The sequence below is a fragment of the Halichoerus grypus genome, chromosome 9 (genome assembly GCF_964656455.1).
Source record: "Halichoerus grypus chromosome 9, mHalGry1.hap1.1, whole genome shotgun sequence".
NCBI lineage: Eukaryota > Metazoa > Chordata > Mammalia > Carnivora > Phocidae > Halichoerus > Halichoerus grypus.
This window is the reverse complement of record NC_135720.1, coordinates 115293961-115314280: the sequence shown is the minus strand read 5'-3', so window position 1 is coordinate 115314280 and position 20320 is coordinate 115293961. Positions and strand designations below refer to the sequence as shown.

Genomic DNA, 20320 nt, shown 5'->3' with positions numbered 1-20320 from the left:
GCCACTCTGGAAAACAGTGCAGAGGTTGCTCAAAAGGTTAAAAGTAGAGCTACCCTACAACCCAGCAATTGCACTACTAGGTATTTACCAAACAATACAAAAATACTAATTCAAAGGGATACATGCAGACATAGAAAGAGATACAAAAAGAAACAGAAAAAAAAGAGATCCAGATAAATAATGGCAAAGGTGAAGATAGAAACAGAGAGACAGAGGCAGAGATGCAGTGAAAGAGTGAGAGACACAACAGAGACAGAGATGCAGAGACAGACATAAAAAGATGCAGAGACACCCTTAAGTTGATTGCAGCATTATTCACAATAGTAAAGGTATGGAAGCAGCCCAAGTGTCAATCAATAGAAGGATGGATAAAGAAGATGTGGCATATATATACAATTCAATATTACTCTACCACAAGAGTATTAGATATTACCAACTGCAGCAACACGGATGGACCTAGAGGGTATTATGTTAAGTGACAAACAAAGACAGACAAATACCATATGATTTCACTTATATATGGAATCGAAAAAGCAAAACAAACAAAAAAACAGACTCACAAATACAAAGAACAAACTAGTGGTTACCACAGGGGAGATGGATGGGAGGTTAAGCAAAATAAGTGAAGAGGACTAATAGGTACAAACTTCCAGTTATAAAAGAAATAAGTCATGGAGAGAAAAAGTCAATATAGTCAACAATGTTATAAGAACATTATATGGTGACAGATAGTGACTACACATATTGTGGTAACCATTGAGTAATGTATGGAATTGCAAATCGCTGTGTTGTACACCAGATACTAACATAACATTGTATGTCAACTGTACTACAACAATAAATAAACTATAATAAAAAGATGTAGAGAGACACACTGAAAGAAATATAAGGGATACGGAGAGACACATAGAAAGATGCACACAGAGATATAACAGAAAGAGAAGATAAAGATGAAGATCCTACTTAATGTCAGGAACTAGCTACTTCTTTTTTTTTTTTAAGATTTATTTATTTATTTGGGAGAGAGAGTGGGGGAAGGGCAGAGGAAGAGAGAATCTCCAGTAGACTCCCCACTGAACACAGGGCACGACACAGGGCTGGATCTCACGACCCTGAGATCAGGACCTGAGCCGAAATCAAGAGTCCCATGCTTAACTGACTGAGCCACCAAGGCGCCCCTTGATCTAGTCACTTCTGAAATCCACTTGACCCCAGACTTCCTTGTAACGTAAACAAAGTAAACTTGAGTTGGGTTCCTATCATGTGAAACCAGGAACAGTACTCTTATTCCTAGTTATACTTTTTCAAAAATAAAAATGGACCTTGACCAATGTGACTTGCCAAGATATATTTGAAACATCACTGTGGTTCTCTGAGACACCAGGGGCCGCTCTATCTGTGCTCGCATAATTCCACTATCAGCTTATATACACAATACTCACCAAACCTAAAGAGAGGCGGGCACATCCTTAGGCCACTGCACTCAACAATACTAAATACCCATGAAGGATGTGACTATTGAATTGATTTTCCCTTTCCTCTGCCTGCTTGTAACTTGGCACCCCCAGACGCCTCCATTCTGCCTTCAAGGAGCAGTATGGTCCTTTCATTCTGCACTGGTTTCCTGCCTCCACCTGATTAAGAAGACTCAGGTACAGAGAACCCATAATCATGTTTAATTATGATAAAATCTCTACATTCAGCTAAAGGGCTTCTGTGTGCTCCTCTTGCACAATCTGAGGAGGAAGAATGGAAACGGAAGAGCCCTCGGGGCCGGAGGAGATGCTGCTAGCAAGGAGCTCACGGCAGAGGCTCCTAAACCAGTGCAGGGAACAGCATCACAGTCAGATCCGCCCGGCAGGGGTCACCGGAGGGCACCTGGTGACTGTATCAGAGGCGCTATGGGGCTCGGATCCATGTGGGGGATGGGCTCTCAGGCAGCTGGGAATTCTGGGCAAGGACAGGTAGGCATTACAGACGGCGGAATCCCAGGTATCCTCAGGCGTCAGTGCAGGAGCCCTGTAGAAAAGAGAGTGATCAGCACAGGGGACCCTGAGGGACGTGCCCTCTCCCCTCCTCTCAGGGCCACTACAGCATCAGAGAAAGCTGAGGTCCAGGGCATATTGTCATCACCTCCCCCAGTGTCTCTGTAAAGGTGAAATCAACTCAAGGGAACATGGCACTCCAGCCGCACACAGATGTGTGGGAGGTGATGGAGCAGCCGTGATCCTTTATTTAGGGGGATGTTAAGGTTTTAGTAAACGTAATGATAACTCACCTTCTTTCCACCAGTAGTAGCCTTTCATTTATAAACTCACACAGGCAGCAGCCACCAACATGTAACACAACGTGGGCATCATCCTGGTGTCTAACACCCAAGACGTGGCTCTGGTTCCACGTTTCCCAGAAAGATACCACCGAAGTTATGAATTGGCGCTGGAGAACAACCCTGGATCTGCCTACACAAACTGGGCAAACTTCTCCCTAACTCCTGATCTCTGTAGCAGGGACTAGGCCATGAACTGAGACCATTGTGCCCGGGTGCACTCACCTCATCTCTTCCCTCTTTCACCTGTGCCCAAACCCCCACTGAATCAGAGCAGAAATAGTACCTGCTGGCGGAGACCCACGAGGTCCTACAAAAAGAAGTGATACAGAAAAAGGTCTCATTACACAAATAGCCAGTGTCTCACTCACCCCAAAGGGAAATGAGATAAGCAACTTAATTGGAATTTTACTTTCTCCCTACCCAGCAACCACGAAAGCTTAATTGCCCTAAGCTAAAATCCTCCCAAATGAATGAAACTGTCCCTAGAAGGAAGGGAAGCAGACACTCTGACCCTCTTAAAGAAGGAAGCTTTCAGAAAGGAGCCAGAGTGTTGGTGGTGTAGTGGTGAGCATAGCTACCTTCCAGAAAGGAGCCAGTGAGACAATGATGAACTGCAAGGGAGCCCTAGAATATACTCCACCTGTTACCTCTGTGATAAGGCTCCTTTCAACCAGTAACATCAGATTCCAAAGCCTCCCCTTAAGTTATTCCATCTCCTCCCACCACCAGCCCAGCCTCCTTCCTTCCAAGGTCAGAAGGAAAGAGCTACATCTAGAGGCACAGGCCCCCCTGAGCAGAGGGCCTCAGGCACAGCTCTTCTCCCCCATTTTCCCAGAGGGCCTTACCTTTCTGGCTCCTGTGACGGATGATAAGGCCCAGCCCGAGGAAGATCAGCCCCAGCACAAAGCCTCCGATGCCACTCAGCATCTTGCTCTGGGCAGATTCAGACTGTGCCCCTGGGGAGCAGAGCCTGAGTGTCAGGGTTGTCCCCACACCCCACAGGGTCCCTTTGGAAAGCCTGAAGTCCAGTCTGAGGTAGAGGAGCTGGAGTTGCAAGGCGAACCCAGTGCTCCATTCTGACCACCCCTAGGGGAAGGAAGGACCCACGGACAGATCCTCGCACACGGTGGGTGTGTGAGAGAGAGGGGGAAGCTGAAACCTGCTCCTCCAGACACATCCCTAACCTCAGACTCCAAGACCCCAGTCACCAGCCAGAGTAATAAATCCTTCAGAGCTACAGGGCTGGGTGGTAGGGCCAGGGTGTGGAGAATGATCTGCCTAGTATCTAGAAAGACAGTGCGATCAAGATTCTTCCAATGCCCCTGCCATGGGACAAGAGGCGCTCTAATCTCCTGTATTTCCAGCTCAGTAGCGACATCAAGGATGAGGAATAGAAGGGGACGGGCTGGAGGAAGCTCTGTCTTGTGGGGCCCATAGTGAAAAGAAAAACTACCCCTTACTCCACTCCACTGTGATGGGGCTCTGGAGGCTGGGGTGCTCCACACGGCAGGTGTAGACATCTCCTCGCTGGGGAGTCATTTCCAGCATCACCAGGATCTGGAAGGTCCAGTCCCCATTCCTAATAAGTGGAGTGGACACAACACCAGCTGTCTCCTCCTGGTCATTCCGAAACCACTGAACTTTGATCTGGCCTGGGTAGAAATCTGTCACTGAGCAGACCAGCAGGTTGTGATGGTTCAGAACCTCTGTCCTGGACGGGGAGATGGTGACTGTAGGTTCCACTGAGGGGAGTAACAGACAAGAAAAGACACTGAGATGTGGGACTACGCAGCAAGTCTCCCCATGGAGAAGAGTCCTCTCTTGGTACCAGGGTGGAAAGATCCCTGGATTCCGAGTCTTCAATTAGGATCTGAGCTTGGCCACTTTATTAGTTTGGATAAACACAGGAGTCAGCTTACTTTTCAGAGTCTGAAGAAATCATAGTAATCATTCTATGAAAGTTATTCTGTTGATATTAATTGACAAAATAAAGCATTTTTAAAATTTAGATTGCTGTATTACACAGGACATTATTCTTAAAATTTTTAAAAACAAAAATAATAAATCTGGACTTCTTTCCCTCCATCCCTTTTTTTTTTTAAGATTTTATTTATTTATTTGACAGAGAGAGACACAGCCAGAGAGGGAACACAAGCAGGGGGAGTGGGAGAGGGAGAGGCAGGCTTCCCCCGGAGCAGGGAGCCCAGGGAGCCCAGGGAGCTCAGGGAGCCCAGGGAGCCCGACGCGGGGTTCCATTCGGAACTCCATTCCGGGTTCCATTGGGGTTCGACCCGGGGCTCGATCCCAGGACGCTGGGATCATGACTTGAGCAGAAGGCAGACGCCTAACGACTAAGCCACCCCGGCGCCCCATATTCCTATTGATACATAAAGTAGTTGCTAATCCCTAATACCCAAGGCAGTTAATTGGAAATTAAATGGCATAATATAGATAGTGTCTGGTAAAGTATTTGTCTAGAAATAGGTCCTTATTAAATGGCTACAATTAACTTGCCGAATGTTTACCCCTGAAGTGGTTGGTGATGCCGGGAGGAGGGGATGCAGAGGGAAGAAGGATAGGCAGGGTTTAGGCCAAAGGAAACCTGAAACAATTTTTATTAATAATTTAATAGCATCAATTTATTGACTCCAAAACCTCAGCTCTTCCTATTCTGACATTTGTTGAGATTTTCTAAGAAATTAAAATTCTGCCTTACAATACCATCCAAATATAGTTTATATTTTTAGCAAACACTTTTTTCTTAGACTTTGCATTCACAAATCCTAAGGTATTAAGATCCAACGCACAAAGTTTACTTTAAAGGATTAAGCAAAATAGTAAAGACTAATTAATAAAGTCCATTTTTAAGGCATATTTACCGTTCTATTTTCCCTTGAGCCTAAGTGGATGGGCAGCCGAATACATTTATTCGTTAATTCCACAAAGGTTTGTACTCACATTACCTAACAGTCACTGCCTCAGGTACTAGGCAGACAAGGATAAGGCAGTTCCTCCGGTCAAAGAAGTCCGGGACTAGTCACAGCCGTTTAAGAAAACAATTAAGATGAATCATAATTTGAAACCAAAAAGTCAAAATTTGGCCTGTGACGACTGTAACATATTTACCACGTGTGCAAGGTGCCGTCCCCCCACCAGGCCCAGCCCACTAAGCTTCGCAAGGGCCGGGACAGCTCATTGCGGGACTGGGGCGGGGATGGGGGGCTCACTCGGCTCTGCTTAGCGAAAGGTGGGGAGGGAGAAACCAAACACTCAAGTAGGGAGCCGGGGCCGCGCAGAAGTGGTGAAAACGTCAGAGGAAGCGCAGCCCCGCTGGTGGACCCACCCACCTCAGCAGGAACAGTGCACGGCCGCCGGGTCAGTCCCCCAGCTCGGCCCCGCGTCCCCGCCCCTCCCCGCGCGGGGACTCTGCTGGGCCGGGGGGATGGGGCCCCGGAGGGCGAATGGCCGGCGCTCACCTCGCCGCTGCAAGGTCGTTCTCTCCTCAAACCCATAGTTGTTTCTGCACACCGTGTCCACCTCGGCCCGCGTCCGCTCCACGATGTCCTTCTGGCTGTTCCAGTACTCAGCGTCCGGCCGCCCCAGCTCCGTCACCGGCCGGTACTCCCCCACGTCGCTGTCGAAGCGCACGTACTCCTCCCGGTTATAGATGTATCTGGTCAGGAGCCGCACCCGCTCCGTCCCGTTGGTGAAATAGCACTCGCCCTTAAACTGGTACACGAAATCCTCTGCAGGGAATCACCGCAGGTCAGTCAGGCCCTTGCCCCTCAGCGCAACCAACAGCCACGGCCGGGCGGGCCTTGTGGGGCGAGGCCAGGCAGCCTGATAAACCTGAAGGCCTCCCACCTTGGATGCCTGTCAACCAGGCCCGGAGCATCCTCTTTTCCAGGCCTGCCTGCCCTCCTCTGAAGGCTTCCAGAACTGCCTTCCTCCAGGGAGGGGAGGGAGGAACAAGCCTTAGGACATGGGAGCCCTGCCTGAGCCAGAAAACTGAGGAAAATAGGGCAGTCGGGTTGATTTTACATCCATCCCTGTACTCGGATCAGGACGTTCTCACATGAAATCCCATTTTCCATAGAACTCCAGTGAACCTCAGAGACAAACAAGTGTCCACCTAAGCACAAGAGTTCAAGGGAATAAGGAGAAAGGTCAAAAATTAAGCTTGACCAGAAAGAGCCAAGATGTCCATCCACAGATGAATGGATAAAGAAGATGTGATATATATATACAATGGAATATTATGCAGCCTTCAAAAGGAATGAGATCTTGCCATTTGCATCGACATGGATGGAACTGGAGGGTGTTATGCTGAGTGAAATAAGCCAATCAGAGAAAGACATGTATCATATGAACTCACTGATATGAGGAATTCTTAATCTCAGGAAACAAACCGAGGGTTGCTGGAGTGGTGGGGGGTGGGAGGGATGGTGTGGCTGGGTGATAGACATTGGGGAGGTAAGTGCTATGGTGAGAGCTGTGAATTGTGCAAGACTGTTGAATCACAGATCTGTACCTCTGAAACAAATAATACAATATATGTTAAAAAAAAAAAAAAAAGAAGAGGCGCCTGGGTGGCTCAGTCGTTAACCGTCTGCCTTCGGCTCAGGTCATGATCCCAGGGTCCTGGGATCGAGCCCCGCATCGGGCTCCCTGCTCAGCGGGAAGCCTGCTTCTCCCTCTCCCACTCTCCCTGCTTGTGTTCCCTCTCTTGCTGTGTCTCTCTCTGTCAAATAAATAAATAAAATCTTTAAAAAAATAAAAATAAAAAAAAATAAAAATAATAAAAAAAAAAAGAAGAAGAAGAAGATAGCAGGAGGGGAAGAATGAAGGGGGAGAAATCAGAGGGGGAGATGAACCATAAGAGACAATGGACTCTGAAAAACAAACTGAGGGTTCTAGAGGGGAGGGGGGTGGGAGAATGGGTTAGCCTGGTGATGGGTATTAAAGAGGGCACATTCTGCACGGAGCACCGGGTGTTATACGCAAACAATGAATCATGGAACATTACATCAAAAACTAATGATGTAATGTATGGTGATTAACATAACAATAAAAAATTTTTTAAAAAATTAAGCTTGACCTCCTCCTGACAACATATTCTCTTGGTCCCCTGCAAAGGGCCTTCCTTCCCATGGGTGGGTTTACACTGGGTTTCTGTCACACCCACCCAATTGCAGTGTGAGGTTTGCTCATTCCTGCTGGGCTAAAAGGGACACACACCTTCCAAGTCCTAGAAAGAAACATTTTATTCATGGAAAGAACACAGTCTTGTGAATAAGATAAAATAGATTTCAATTTAACCCTGCCACTTACCAGCTTCTGTAGGTTACTAAACGAAGTATCCATATCATACTTATAATTTGTAAAGCGGAAGTCATAATCCCCACACATAGGGGTGTTAGGAAGATCAGAGAGAATTTATATTAAGTTACTAATCCTGTGGCTGAAATGGTTTCTCGGTATGTGCTATTTCTCTTCTTTACATTCTCCTTTCTCCTAAATTCAGTTCACCATCAACTCAACTCTCTGAATCCCACACAAGTTACTATCTGACCATAAACCAGTGAAACTTGAAGTTAAGACTCCCTGTCTGTGGTCACCCAGTTTCACTCAAATACCAAGAGTTTGCCTCAATGTGCACTCCACTCAGAATCAGGAATGTAGAGTCCTTTTTATCAAATACTAAGACTACAGAGACCTTCGCTGCTCTACATTTCTCCAACAGAGAATCCCATAGTGTGTAGCCAGGACAAGGTCTTGGGGGACCCTGAAATGAAAAATCCTGCTGTGTCTCCTTTGAACAAATTCTTATTTTCAAAAATACCCCGAATGTCACTTTGTCCTATCAGTGGTAGCAGATGCAAACTTTGTTTCTTCCTCCCCATTATAACATCCCCAGGATGGATTGAGTCCATGGTATGGGGATTGTCCTCACCTCATCCTTAGAGATGGAAATGAGAATGTAACAGAGCTCTCTTCCCCAAATGGAGAAAACCTGTAATAAAAGACTGTATTCTGGGGGCACCTGGGTGGCTCAGTCAGGTAAGTGACTGCCTTTGGCTCAGGTCATGATCCCAGGGTCCTGGGATCGAGCCCCACGTCGGGCTCCCTGCTGAGCAAGGAGCTTGCTTCTTGGCTCAGGATCCTCTCCCTCTGCCTGCCCCTCCCCCTGCTTGTGCTCTCTCCCTGTCAAATAAATAAATAATAATAAATCTTAAAAAAAAGACTGTATTCCGAGATCATAGAACCTTCCACACCCCAGCCCGAAGGTCCTTCAGAGCCTGTTCCCTAGGGTGGTGGCTCTGGGGAACAGGTGCTCTGCACTTACGTGGAGAGTCTCTGCCCTCAGCCACTGGGATGCTCAGCACCACCAGGATCATCATTTCAGCTGCTGTCCAGAGGCCTCTGGGGATCCGCAGAGCCATCTTCCCAGGCATCATTGGGAACAAGGAAAAAGAAATGGTAGTCAACGCAGCTCCTACCTGGTGGCTCTGAGTACTCACTTCAGAGAATAAAAACCTGTGAAAGCTTCCATCCACAGTAGGAGTGGAGAGTCCCTGTGAAGGGAACCAATCAGCACTGGAGCCGAAGTACCTCATCTGTCTCTGGGCAGACATTTTTTATGAAGGTTCTTAGTCCAATTTTTTATGAAGGTTCTCAGCCTGGCAGTATGTCTTCATCAAATTACACTAGATGAACATTTGAGGTGAAGATTTTCTCCTAGTTATAGAAATTCTAGAGACTGAATGCCTCAGGGATTTAAAGAACTGAATGAAAAATGACTCAAGAGTAGACATCTTTGTGACATTTGGGATTTTTAGTTTGTATACCTGGGATTTTTAGTAGGAAATAAGTGGGATCATATTTCAGGGAAAAGAGAATTATTGTCTCCGAGATGTTCACTTCTATTATCTTAGACCCTCTGAGGAGCCTTAAGTTGTGGTGGAAAAGCATAGTTCTTAGGAGGAAATGGTTTTTAGCTGCAGTTCTACCACTAATAGACCTTATGAGAGTCAGCGAATTACTGAACCTCTTGCCTCAGGCTTCTCTTTGTAAAATGTGGATCACGTTTCATGCATTTTATATCCAGATCATCGTATATATAAACTTAAGACTAATATGACTTGTTTAATATTGCAAAATGTTCCTCAGCTGCCATGTGTAAGTGTTGGGAATACCGGGTTAATATGTGGTGCAAGAAAAAAAAAAAAAAAAAAAGTGACACCCAGCCCTGTGGGCATCTGATTCTTCATTATGCAAGAATCTTTTTTTTTTCAAATGATTGTTTTCTTTTCTTTTTTTCTTTTAAGATTTTATTTATTTATTTGACAGAGAGAGACACAGCGAGGGAGGGAACACAAGCAGGGGGAGTGGGAGAGGGAGAAGCAGGCTTCCCGCGGAGCAGGGAGCCCAATGCGGGGCTCGATCCCAGGACCCTGGGATCATGATCTGGGCCGAAGGCAGATGCTTAACCAACTGAGCCACCCAGGCGTCCCTATGCAAAAATCTTTTACATTTGTGCTCTTTGACTGAAAGTATTTGAAAAGTTAAGTTCACTTTTAAGCAGGGTCATCCTGTGTCAGCAAAGGCGCAATCCACAAGCATTCACAGCATTCAGACACTATCACCTCTAGTTACAAGGGTAGAAACAAAAGACGTGGAGAAGCACTTCCTGGGGCTTGAATGGTGTTAATGAGGGAGCAGATGTTAAGAGTTACAGATTGTGTACCGATGTGGCACTTACTGCGCAAGTCCTAAGTTATCAAACTGTGAATGGCAGCAGTATCGATGTGTTTTTTTTAAACAGATCTATTATTTATCAGGCTCCTCTTGCCATGACTAGGGTCAGTTCTAAATGGTTATAGAGCAATTAGAACACTGTGTGGCAAACATTAATAAACAAAACATTAAGCATCTCCCTCTCTTTTCTCCCCCCTTCTATCTCTTCCCTGCATTTTAGGTTCTCCTTTTACAATAGAGGCCAGGATCTGAAAGCAGAATATGAAGAGTTTACCGGGTAAGAAGAAATAGAGCAGAGGTACAAGAAGTTTCCATTAGTGGCACATGAAAGCAGTGAGTCATTCCAGTATTCTATATTAGATGCATGGTTCCAGAGCACCTGAGACTTAGTCCCTGGGCTTCCACTAGCAGTGGTGTACTAAGGATCAGGGTAGCTCTAGAATAAGAAGAGTTTCCATGGTGGCATGGAAGGAGAAAGGAGGGACATCAAACTCAGAGCTGGAATAAGGTTGGGGGGCAAGGAAGCATCGTCAAAAGGGGATCTGGAAGGTACATTAGTCCCCTCAAGCCCCACCTCAGTGTCCCTCAGAACAGAGAACTCTGGCTCATCCCTTCCCTCTTGTCCTAAGGGGAAATTCTCCCCACTCTATTGTGGAGCTGTGTGGTAGAGGCTGCAACAGACCTGGGCATTGCCCAGTCTCTCAGGCCTCTTCACACAGACTTTTCAACGAGCAACAAAAGTGTCAGCTTAGAACCCTTTTTCTGATTGGCTAAAACCTCAACTGCAAGCTTCTGGCTCAGGCTTCTGTCAGCTGCTTCCCCCTGAGCCAGTCAGCATTCTCTACATTTTCTAGAGCTCTCTGTGCTGCTCACATTCCACCACATTACTCAGGGCAGCCACTGCTGGCCTGGCCTGAGGGGAAGGCAACTCAGACACCTGATTCCAGGTGCTTACCTCGGTCACCCTGCTGGGCCTCTGTGGAGGCAGGGCCCTTAGGATGAAGGTAGTGTGTGCCCCGTGTTGTTAGTCGACGCAATCAAGAAATAGTCATGAAATGGGTCAGGGTTACAGTAGGGAGACTCTCCCCAGGGGACATCCTCTGTTCCCCCAGGATGAAAGATAAAAGTTTTGGACTCTTCGTGGAAATTCAGGGAGAAGTCATCATCCCTGGTCAGTATCCCTTGGAAACTGTGCTTGGTCAATGGAGTTAATTGATAACATAATAATAATAATCATCTGTGACCAGAAGGGCCATCTGGGACCCTATTCTGCATTAATTCAGGAATTTTAAAATGCTATATATTCTGAAAGATTCTGTGACTTCCTTAATGCCAGTAGTAATATAACAGATAATAGAAATACCGCCCCAGAATTTTATTTCCCTTTAATAAAAATTTATCAAGCAATTGTCCCTAAATTTGTCTAAATCTTTATAAAGCTGAGTACATATGTCCCCTATATCAACCCAGTTATATGAATTTTCAATGACACATATAAAGCAGGCCCTTGCTCTTAGCACAGTTATCTCTTTCTAAAAGTCACATTTTAGAAATCCGAAGAAGGAGTGAACTTAGTAGCAGATTGGCCGTGGATAAACCATTTCAGCTCTGGAAGTCTTAGTTTGCCTCATCTGTAGAAGGAGTACACACCTCACTGGACCACTGTCATGAACACAGATATAATTTGTAAAAGTCCTCTGTAATCTATGTTGAGCTACACACACATTAGTTTTTAATATAATAGTAGTGAGCTCATTTTTTAAACATCATTAACAAAGACAGAAAATTCTTCTTGTTGTTTCTCATCTCTCTTCAGATGACAGAATCATGATAGTTTTGAATCCCTGCCTCTTACCTCATCAGTAGGGAGAGAAAGGGAGCACAAAGTATAGTAGACGTATTTAACTTTGAACCCACTACATGTTCCCTCTCTAAAGGGCCATGAATACCACTGCACAGAACCACCATTTCAGCTATAATCTCAGGTCTCAGAATCTGGTCTTCCTCTGAGTGTGCTCCCAAATGTGGAAACTTGAGTGCAAAACACAGAGTCTCAATACAAACTGAGGAAAGAAGAGAGTGAATACAGCCTTGTGGGCTTCGTGGAGAATTATGGCACTCATCTAGGTTTGACTGAGAGGAAGAGAGACCGGCCGCTTCTCATTGTGACTACTCATTGTGACTTCTCATTCTGACTACTGACAAATGTCTAAAAGCCCCATCTTGTGCCACATGCCCAAGTGCCCCATATTCCTCACCTTCATGATCAGGAGTCCCCCTGCGTCTAAGCTCTGAAACATACATCTATGTAGTTTCATTTCCGATAGTTCTGTCTCTCTTCACCAAAATCCAACAGATGTCAGATGGTGAGTACTGTCACTTAATATTTTTTACACACCTACACAGTTAAGGTCCTGGGTTTCAAAGGTGAACATGCATGGATCCTATCTTCTAAAAGGTCACACACTGGAGGGGAGACATATGTGGGGAAAAATAAAAGAGAAGTTTGTAACAACCACTAAAGGGCAATGTGAAATAATGCTAACTAAAGGCAAGACCCAACAGTGTTGAAGGTTCAGGGGACGCTTAAAACTATAAAACAATAATGGTGCCCATTAGTTCAGTTATTTTCTTTTCTCTTGGAAAGGGTTGGCAACATAGGACTAGAAGATGATGATTAGTGGTAGATTTACTCATGAATAATAATTTTTCAAGATGAGAATGGAGAGTTGATAGTGTGGCGGTAATGAGAGAGTTGAAAGTCAATCTTTTCAGGTGTGTGTCTTAGAGGAGGTGATGGCTTAGCAGATAAAGGGCTACAGTCATTTCAGGCAAAAAGGCTTATGTGAGTGCAGGGGTAGGTAGGACACTCACAGCATATGGTTTGGTGTGAGTAGAGAGTGGGATTCGGTTATCCTAGTCCTTGTGAGGTTTGATGACAGCACCATTCAAAGTTGTCTGGGTTTTCCTCACAGGAAAATAGAGGATAAGGAAAAATAGAGGGAATTTAAGCAGAGAAGCACCATGACATGCTGGTCCATTCATAAAGCTACCTTGGAAGCAGCATGGAGGGGAGTCTTCAGAGGATCTGTACATGACCTTTTACAGATCTGGAAAGGATCCAGGTTAATTTGATGAGCCCAATCCACCAAAATCTAGTTTACTAAGGAACAAATTAGCCAATGGTCAGTTTACTAAATTTGCCAAAATTATTAATGTGCTCCAAACTCATTTCTTTTTTTTCCTATTTCTAAAGTTTGTAGATATTCATAATCATGTGTTGGAAGTGTATTAGGAGACTGTCAGTCCCAGACCTCCGAGTTTCTGGGGCCCTCTCGCTTTCCCATGATCCCCATTCTCTTGCTGTCTGGGCTCCACTCCATTTTTCTGCTGACAAAACAACCTCCCGTTTTCATGAAGCTTTATAACAAATGCATTTACAAACACAAAATGAAAACTGGTCAATTACACCTCACAATTTTAGAAGTTGTTTAGAATGTTTTAATATAAATTGGAATAAAAATTTTATTTAAAAGATATATTTTGGTTGAATTTGGTAAATGTTATGAATTGATCCTTTAGAGAAATTAGCAAAAAACCTTTAAAATGCTAAAATTCATGAAATAGAAAGAACTCTTAAAAGGATTTGGTACCCCAAAGATACAAAAGTAGGGATCCGAAAGGCTACGTGCACCCCGATGTTTATAGCAGCAATGTCCACAATAGCCAAACTGTGGAAAGAGCCAAGATGTCCATCAACAGATGAATGGATAAAGAAGATGTGGTGTATATATACAATGGAATATTATGCAGCCATCAAAAGGAATAAGATCTTGCCATTTGCAACGACGTGGATGGAACTGGAGGGTATTATGGTGAGCGAAATAAGTCAAACAGAGAAAGACATGTATCATATGACCTCACTGATATGAGGAATTCTTAATCTCAGGAACCAAACTGAGGGTTGCTGGAGTGGGGGGTGGGGTGGGAGGGATGGGGTGACTGGGTGATGGACACTGGGGAGGGTATGTGTTCTGGTAAGCGCTGTGAATTGTGCAAGACTGTTGAATCTCAGATCTGTACCTCTGAAACAAATAATGCAATATATGTTAAGAAAGAAAAAAAGAAGAAGAAGAACGTAGCAGGAGGGGAAGAATGAAGGGGGGGAAATCGGAGGGGGAGAAGAACCATGAGAGACAATGGACTCTGAAAAAGAAAAGGAGGGTTCTAGAGGGGAGGGGGTTGGGAGGATGGGTTAGCCTGGTGATGGGTATTGAGGAGGGCACGTTCTGCATGGAGCACTGGGTGTTATGCACAAACAATGAATCATGGAACACTATATCTAAAACTAATGATGTAATGTATGGGAATTAACATAACAATAAAAAATTTAAAAAAAAAAAAGGATTTGGTACCAAGATAAATATAAACTGAAATGTTTCTATCTGAAATCCTGACATTTTGTTATGTTCACTAGACAAGTAATGAGTAAATTCAGTAAAACTATTTCTCAAACAAAGTTGTGTTAAATTACTAAATGTACTAAATCTAGTCATATGTCATTCAGCAAACTGAGGCTTGGGCTACTTGCTGTGAATTGGCCATTTGTTAAGTAAATTGATCTTTTGATCAATAAGCCCCCGGACCTGTCAGGCACCTCCTTGAGACTGAACAGGAACCTTCACCCAAAGTTACTTTTATCCAGTTCTTGTTTCTGGGCCAGACTTCTCAAATATAAAACCCTCCAATAGTAAACCCAACGTTTAAAGAAGGAAGAGAGGTTGCCTTGGCTGAAGGAAGTGGTTACTAGGCCGGGACATAACCAAATATGGAATGTTGCTTAAAAAAAAAAGATTCACCGAGGTTGTGTTTGAGTTAAATCATTAAATACTCTCCAGCCAGTGAGCAGATGGGAGGTAGCATCACTTGTCTCTGGCAGACCAAACCACTAAGTCTGTTAGAGAAAAAAGTTATTTATAAGAGCAATAAATATACAAAACTCAAAGCAATAAAATTCACCAACCATGTGTACAATCCCCCAAAAAGAAAAGAGTTGACCTAAGAACAGAAAGAAGTTTAATAATAAAGATAACCATGTTCTTTAACAAGACAATTTGTGTCAATTTCCCAAACAAAATACTTAGATTTGGTGATGCTTTCATCTAAATATCCATAAGATAGTTTTATTAATAAAATATTTCCAATTTTTGTCCAGAATAATAATTGTACGCAAATAGCTGTTAATAAGTAAAATGGGGAGTTGTTCTAATAGATGTTTATGAGTTATTTTAAAGCCAAACAATTAAAATATGCTCATACTGCCACCAAGAAAAAGGATAACTGTAGAATGAAATCAAATGCACAGAAACAGAGCCTAATTTTTCTTAAGATTAATGAGATTGGGAAACTTATTACCATATTTGTAAGAATCTGTTAACTTTTTAAGAAAATTTGGGGAGGGCGGACAGAAACAAGATTTCTGAGAAGCTTTCATATTACTGGTTATGCTATCTACTTCTCCATGGCACAGAAGGGCTCACACCTTTTTCTGGAGTCAATCCTGGTTTGTGGGGTAAAGGGCAGTAGCTAACAGGGATTGGAAATCAGTGGGATCCAAGAGGTCAAGAGACCAATTTTTGAGAGTCTTTTAAGATATGCTTGATCATCATGGCACCTAGAGGTAGAAAGGAAGGGAGGGCAGCATTGTGGTAAGGAAACTGTGGTGAGTGAAAAAATTCCAGTATGAAGTTTTAGGGGAAGAAGAAATATTAAAAGAATTTTAAATCATTTTTCATGGTGTTAGAAATATAATACAAAATTTGATATTTCTCAAGAGACTGCAATAAAGGTTTAAATTGTTTTTAATTATGTCCTAGGGCATTTACTCTTGCTTCTTTAAAAAAAAAAAAAAAAAAGCCAGGTTAGACTAGTTTCAAGGACAGAACAAGTTATTCTGCCTTCATTTTGGCTAAATTAAGAATGTTGTACATAATAAAAATAAATTTCTAATACAGTGGATGAGGAAAAATTTACTAAAACTAGCACTGGGTCTATTGATTATTACTAGCAAAGTAAAAAGAGCTCATACATAAATGCATATATGGTGGTGTTGAGACAGAGTAAAATTTCACATATGAAATAAGAAGGTATTCAAAATATAGAGAAAATGTTAATATTTATTTTATTAAAAAGTAGTGGGATGATTTTAAAGAACAAAATGAAGAAATTATAGAGAAAAACATTATTAAACTATATTTTTAAAACTTTGTATTTAAAACTCATCATAAATACAGCCACAAGTTAAAAGAAAAATCAAGAATGGATATGTGAAATGTATATCAATCATTAAGCATTCCAGCTATATAAAAAAAACTACTTGAGATGCAGTATGTAAAACTTAATGAGCAAAAGATATTATATTAGTTTCCTCCTACTGCCATAACACATCAGTACAAACTTAGCAGCTTAAAACAACACTCATTTATTGGAAAGGCACAAGTGAATGCTGGACTCAATGGGGTTCTCCACTTAAAGTCTCACAAGACTGAAGTCACAAGCTGGGGTTGCAGTTTTCATCTGAGTATTGGGGTCCTCTTTCAAGCTTGCTGGCTATTGGCAGAATTCATTTTCTTGTGGGAGTTCAGTCCCTGCTCTCCAGCTGGCTGTCAGCCAGGAGACACTCTCAGCTTCTAGTGGCCACTCTTAGATCCTTGCCAGATGGTTCTCCCCATATCCAAAGTCAACAACAGAGAATCTCCCTCACATGGAATTTCCCTCATCAGGATGAAGTTGAGTCATTTTAAGGGCTCACCTCTATGATCATACCCACCCAAAATCATCTCCCTTTCTTAAGGTCAACTGTGGTCAACACATAAGCCAACCAGAGGAATGATTTTCCCATCACATTTGCAGATTCCACCCACACTCAAGGAAAGGGGGATTTTAGAAGGCATGTATACCAAGGGGCAATATTCCTGGGAACCATTTTAGAATTCACTTTGCCTTATTCCACCCTCTGGCCCCCAATAATTCACATCCCTCCCAAATGGGAAGTACATTAGCCCCAATGTCTTACCCCATTATAGCCTCTGCTTAAGTTGAATATTTCATTTAAGTCCGATTAGCTTAAAGTCCAAGTTCTCATTACCTTCCTATCAAATTACAGCACCTAGAGGTATGAGAGTCAGGAACTCATTGAAATGCCCAGTGTGTGATGACTGAAGTGTGGGAATTCACAGTTTCTGGATAGACAAAATCTGACTTGTATATGCCTCCCTGGATGAGACTAATTGAAAAGCAAAAGAGGAATGCCCGGAACGCTGGGCCTCCTTTGAAATTTCTTGGCTGAAAGCTGTCAGATTCTTACTGCAGCTCAAGGTTCTCATCTAGGGGATAAATGTTTGAATTCTGAAGAAAAACAGGCACCTGTGGTGGTCACATACTTCACAAACTCCTTGCCACCTTGCCTTGCACAAATGTCACAAGCACTGCTCGCCCTTATCACACATATATTGTTGTCCTGACCATTAAGGTTACACTTTCTTCCTTGTTTTGAGCTTGCACTTGGTGTATTGATAAGACCCCAATAAAACTGGGGACAAAACTTGGCTCGGGGCCTTTCGCCACTAGAGTGTCTGGTTCCCAGGCCTCTCCTTTCTCCTACTAAGGTTTCTGGAGTAATCTTTTCATTCACCGTCTCAGGGTTTGCTGGTCAAACCCAACATTGAAGAAGTCATGAGATGGGTTTATTAACTAATATCCAGGGAACAAAGTGTGTCAATGTCATCGGATCCCTGAGGGTAGAGATAGGGAATCACACAGATGTGATGACATTCATAGTTATTTAACTAGAAGGACTGGGTGCTGTTTTTTCAACCCACAACTAACTTCACTAGCAGGACACTGAGAAGGCACATCTAGGAGGATAACTAGCCATACCTGCAGGAGCCCCTCTTCACCAACACAAATAAAAATGACGTTACCATTATTGATGTCATCTGCACTCTACTTATTTATATTTTATGTATTGACATAGTATGTACCAGAATACTTTATAAAAGTAATTTCATTTCCAATGAATTTTTATTCTAGATGGTTTTGCTGTCCCTCTCTTTTACTCTCTCTCTTGCTTCACCTCTGCCCCTCTTTCCTCCATACTCTACTCTCCCTATCTTCAGTTTTTAGCCACCTCCACCCCACCTCTGTAGGCTCCCAATTGAAATCCCAGTTCTCCAATGGCCATTCAGATCTATCATGTTGTCACGATGTCTGGGACAACTTTAATCTCAGAGAAGTCATGCTTGGCTTCTTCACCTCCTGATGGGGAGCTGTTCTATATCTTCTCATCTCTCTTTTTATCTATAGTACACAAGTGTTTGGAAACATTTCCCTCAATCTCTTTTAAAATCAGGAGGGGACAAACCTCAGCCCCTAGCCAGAAGCAGAAAGTCTATCTTTGACTCTCCTTTCCACATGGAGCACTTTTCGTTTTTTTCCCCACTTAGTAACCAAATATCCAGCCAATGAAGCCTGCTTCCAGACATGGAAGTCAAGACTTTAGCCTCACTCTCTATATGCATTTCTGTGTTTTTGAAGTTCTCTTTTGTATTTGAACACAACCATGTTTTTTAATCTTTCTTTTTTTTTTTCAGTATATTACTTTGTATAGCCTTTATGGTGGTTGCTCTAGGTGTTGAAATATACACATGTAATTTATCAAACTCAATAGGTACTGATAATTTCCCAGTCCAAGTGAAGTATAGATTCCTTACCTCTAGTACCATTAGTACTCCTTACACTTTCCACTATTTAAATATAACTATATTAAGTATTTCTTCTACATATTTTGAGTGCTACTTCAAACAGAGCTATAACTTTTACTTCAACCATCAAATATGAGTTAAGGGACTCATTAAGAGGAGGAGAGGATAATTTATTATATTTAGAATTATTTCTACCCATTCTGTTGCTGTTCTATCCTTTCTGAAATCTCAAACCTCGGGGGAAAGATGGTAGAGGAGTAGGGGACCCTATTTCAATCGGTCCCCGGAACTGAGCTGGATATCTACCAGACCACTCTGAGCACCCATGAAACCAGCCTGAGATGTAAGAAGATCTGGATCTCGACAAACAGAATATCACAGGCAGTTGGTTTTGAGGTACGAAGCAGGGAGCCATGATTCTGCAGGCAGATGTAGGAGGACAAACGGCAGCGGGAGGGAGCCTGTCCTGGGGATCCTACACCACCGGTGAGTGACAGCCTCGTGCACTGGGACGGGCACAGACTCGCAGACCAGTAGCGTCGGGAAAGGACTTTAGGGCAGCCCCTGGGGCGGGAACCCAGAGCGGTGGGGTTGTGTGTGCGATCTGGGGCGGCTGGCGGTTTTAGAAGCACAAAGGGCAGAGACATGCCCTGACCTGGAGGCAGGACTGGGGGCGCTGTGGAGGGGCGCACAACCCAGGACGCTGCACTTTATAGCAGCTCCGACAGAAACGGAGACGGTGTGGCCTGGAGAGCTCACTGAAGAACAGACTGTGGTCTCTCTGCTCTAAGGCAGAGGGTTGGAAACGGTCTCTTCTGCTCTGACTCGCGGAAGAGAAGTGGAAAGTGGCCAGGGAAAGCCACCAGAGAACAAAAGCCCCAAAGACTGATTCCCGCTGAGCCCATCCCCCGCCACAGGGGCGCAGGGCAACTCTGCCCAAACAGGGCTGCCTGAGTAACAGTGCGGCAAACCCCTCCCCCAGAAGACAGGCTGGGAAAACAAGAGGCCAGCAACCCTAAGGTCCCAAGAACACAGGTGCGTCTTGCTTGGGTTCTGGTCAATAATTTGGACTCTATACATTCCCTCAAACACCCATCAACAGAATGACTAGGAGGAGGAACCCCCAAAATAGAAAAGACTCAGAGATTATGACTTATGCTGCAGATTTACAAATGGATGCAGATATAACCAAGATGTCGGAGCTGGAATTCGGGCTAGCAATTGTGAAGACAATGGCTAGAATGGAGAAATCAATTAATGGCAACATAGACTCTCTAAGGGCAGAAATAAAAGGGGAATTGGCAGAACTTAAAAATGCTATCAATGAGATCCAATCCAATCTAGATAATCTAACAGCTAGGGTAAGTGAGGCAGAAGAGTGAATAAGCGACCTGGAAGACAATATGATAGATAAAAAGGGAAAAGAGGAGGCCAGGGAAAAACAACTCAGAATCCATGAAAATAGAATCAG

The 20320-nt window shown here is 43.6% G+C and overlaps 1 protein-coding gene across 2 annotated transcripts; it reads right to left on the bottom strand.

Moving 5' to 3' along the window:
• Positions 1–1653: 1653 nt before the first annotated feature.
• LOC118552205 (HLA class II histocompatibility antigen, DQ beta 1 chain) lies at positions 1654–8881 on the bottom strand. Of its 2 annotated transcripts, XM_036118532.2 has the most exons (6): positions 8676–8881; positions 5806–6075; positions 3790–4071; positions 3175–3285; positions 2613–2636; positions 1654–2019 (listed from the first exon to the last, which is right to left on the bottom strand). In XM_036118532.2, the coding sequence occupies exons 1-6, from the start codon at positions 8785–8787 to the stop codon at positions 2006–2008; spliced, it is 813 nt and encodes a 270-aa protein (XP_035974425.1). In that variant the 5' UTR covers positions 8788–8881; the 3' UTR covers positions 1654–2005. The 2 variants fall into 2 exon arrangements, with proteins under 2 accessions (XP_035974425.1, XP_077911635.1); XM_078055509.1 differs by having other exon boundaries at positions 1654–2636.
• Between the last annotated feature and the right edge of the window lie 11439 nt (positions 8882–20320).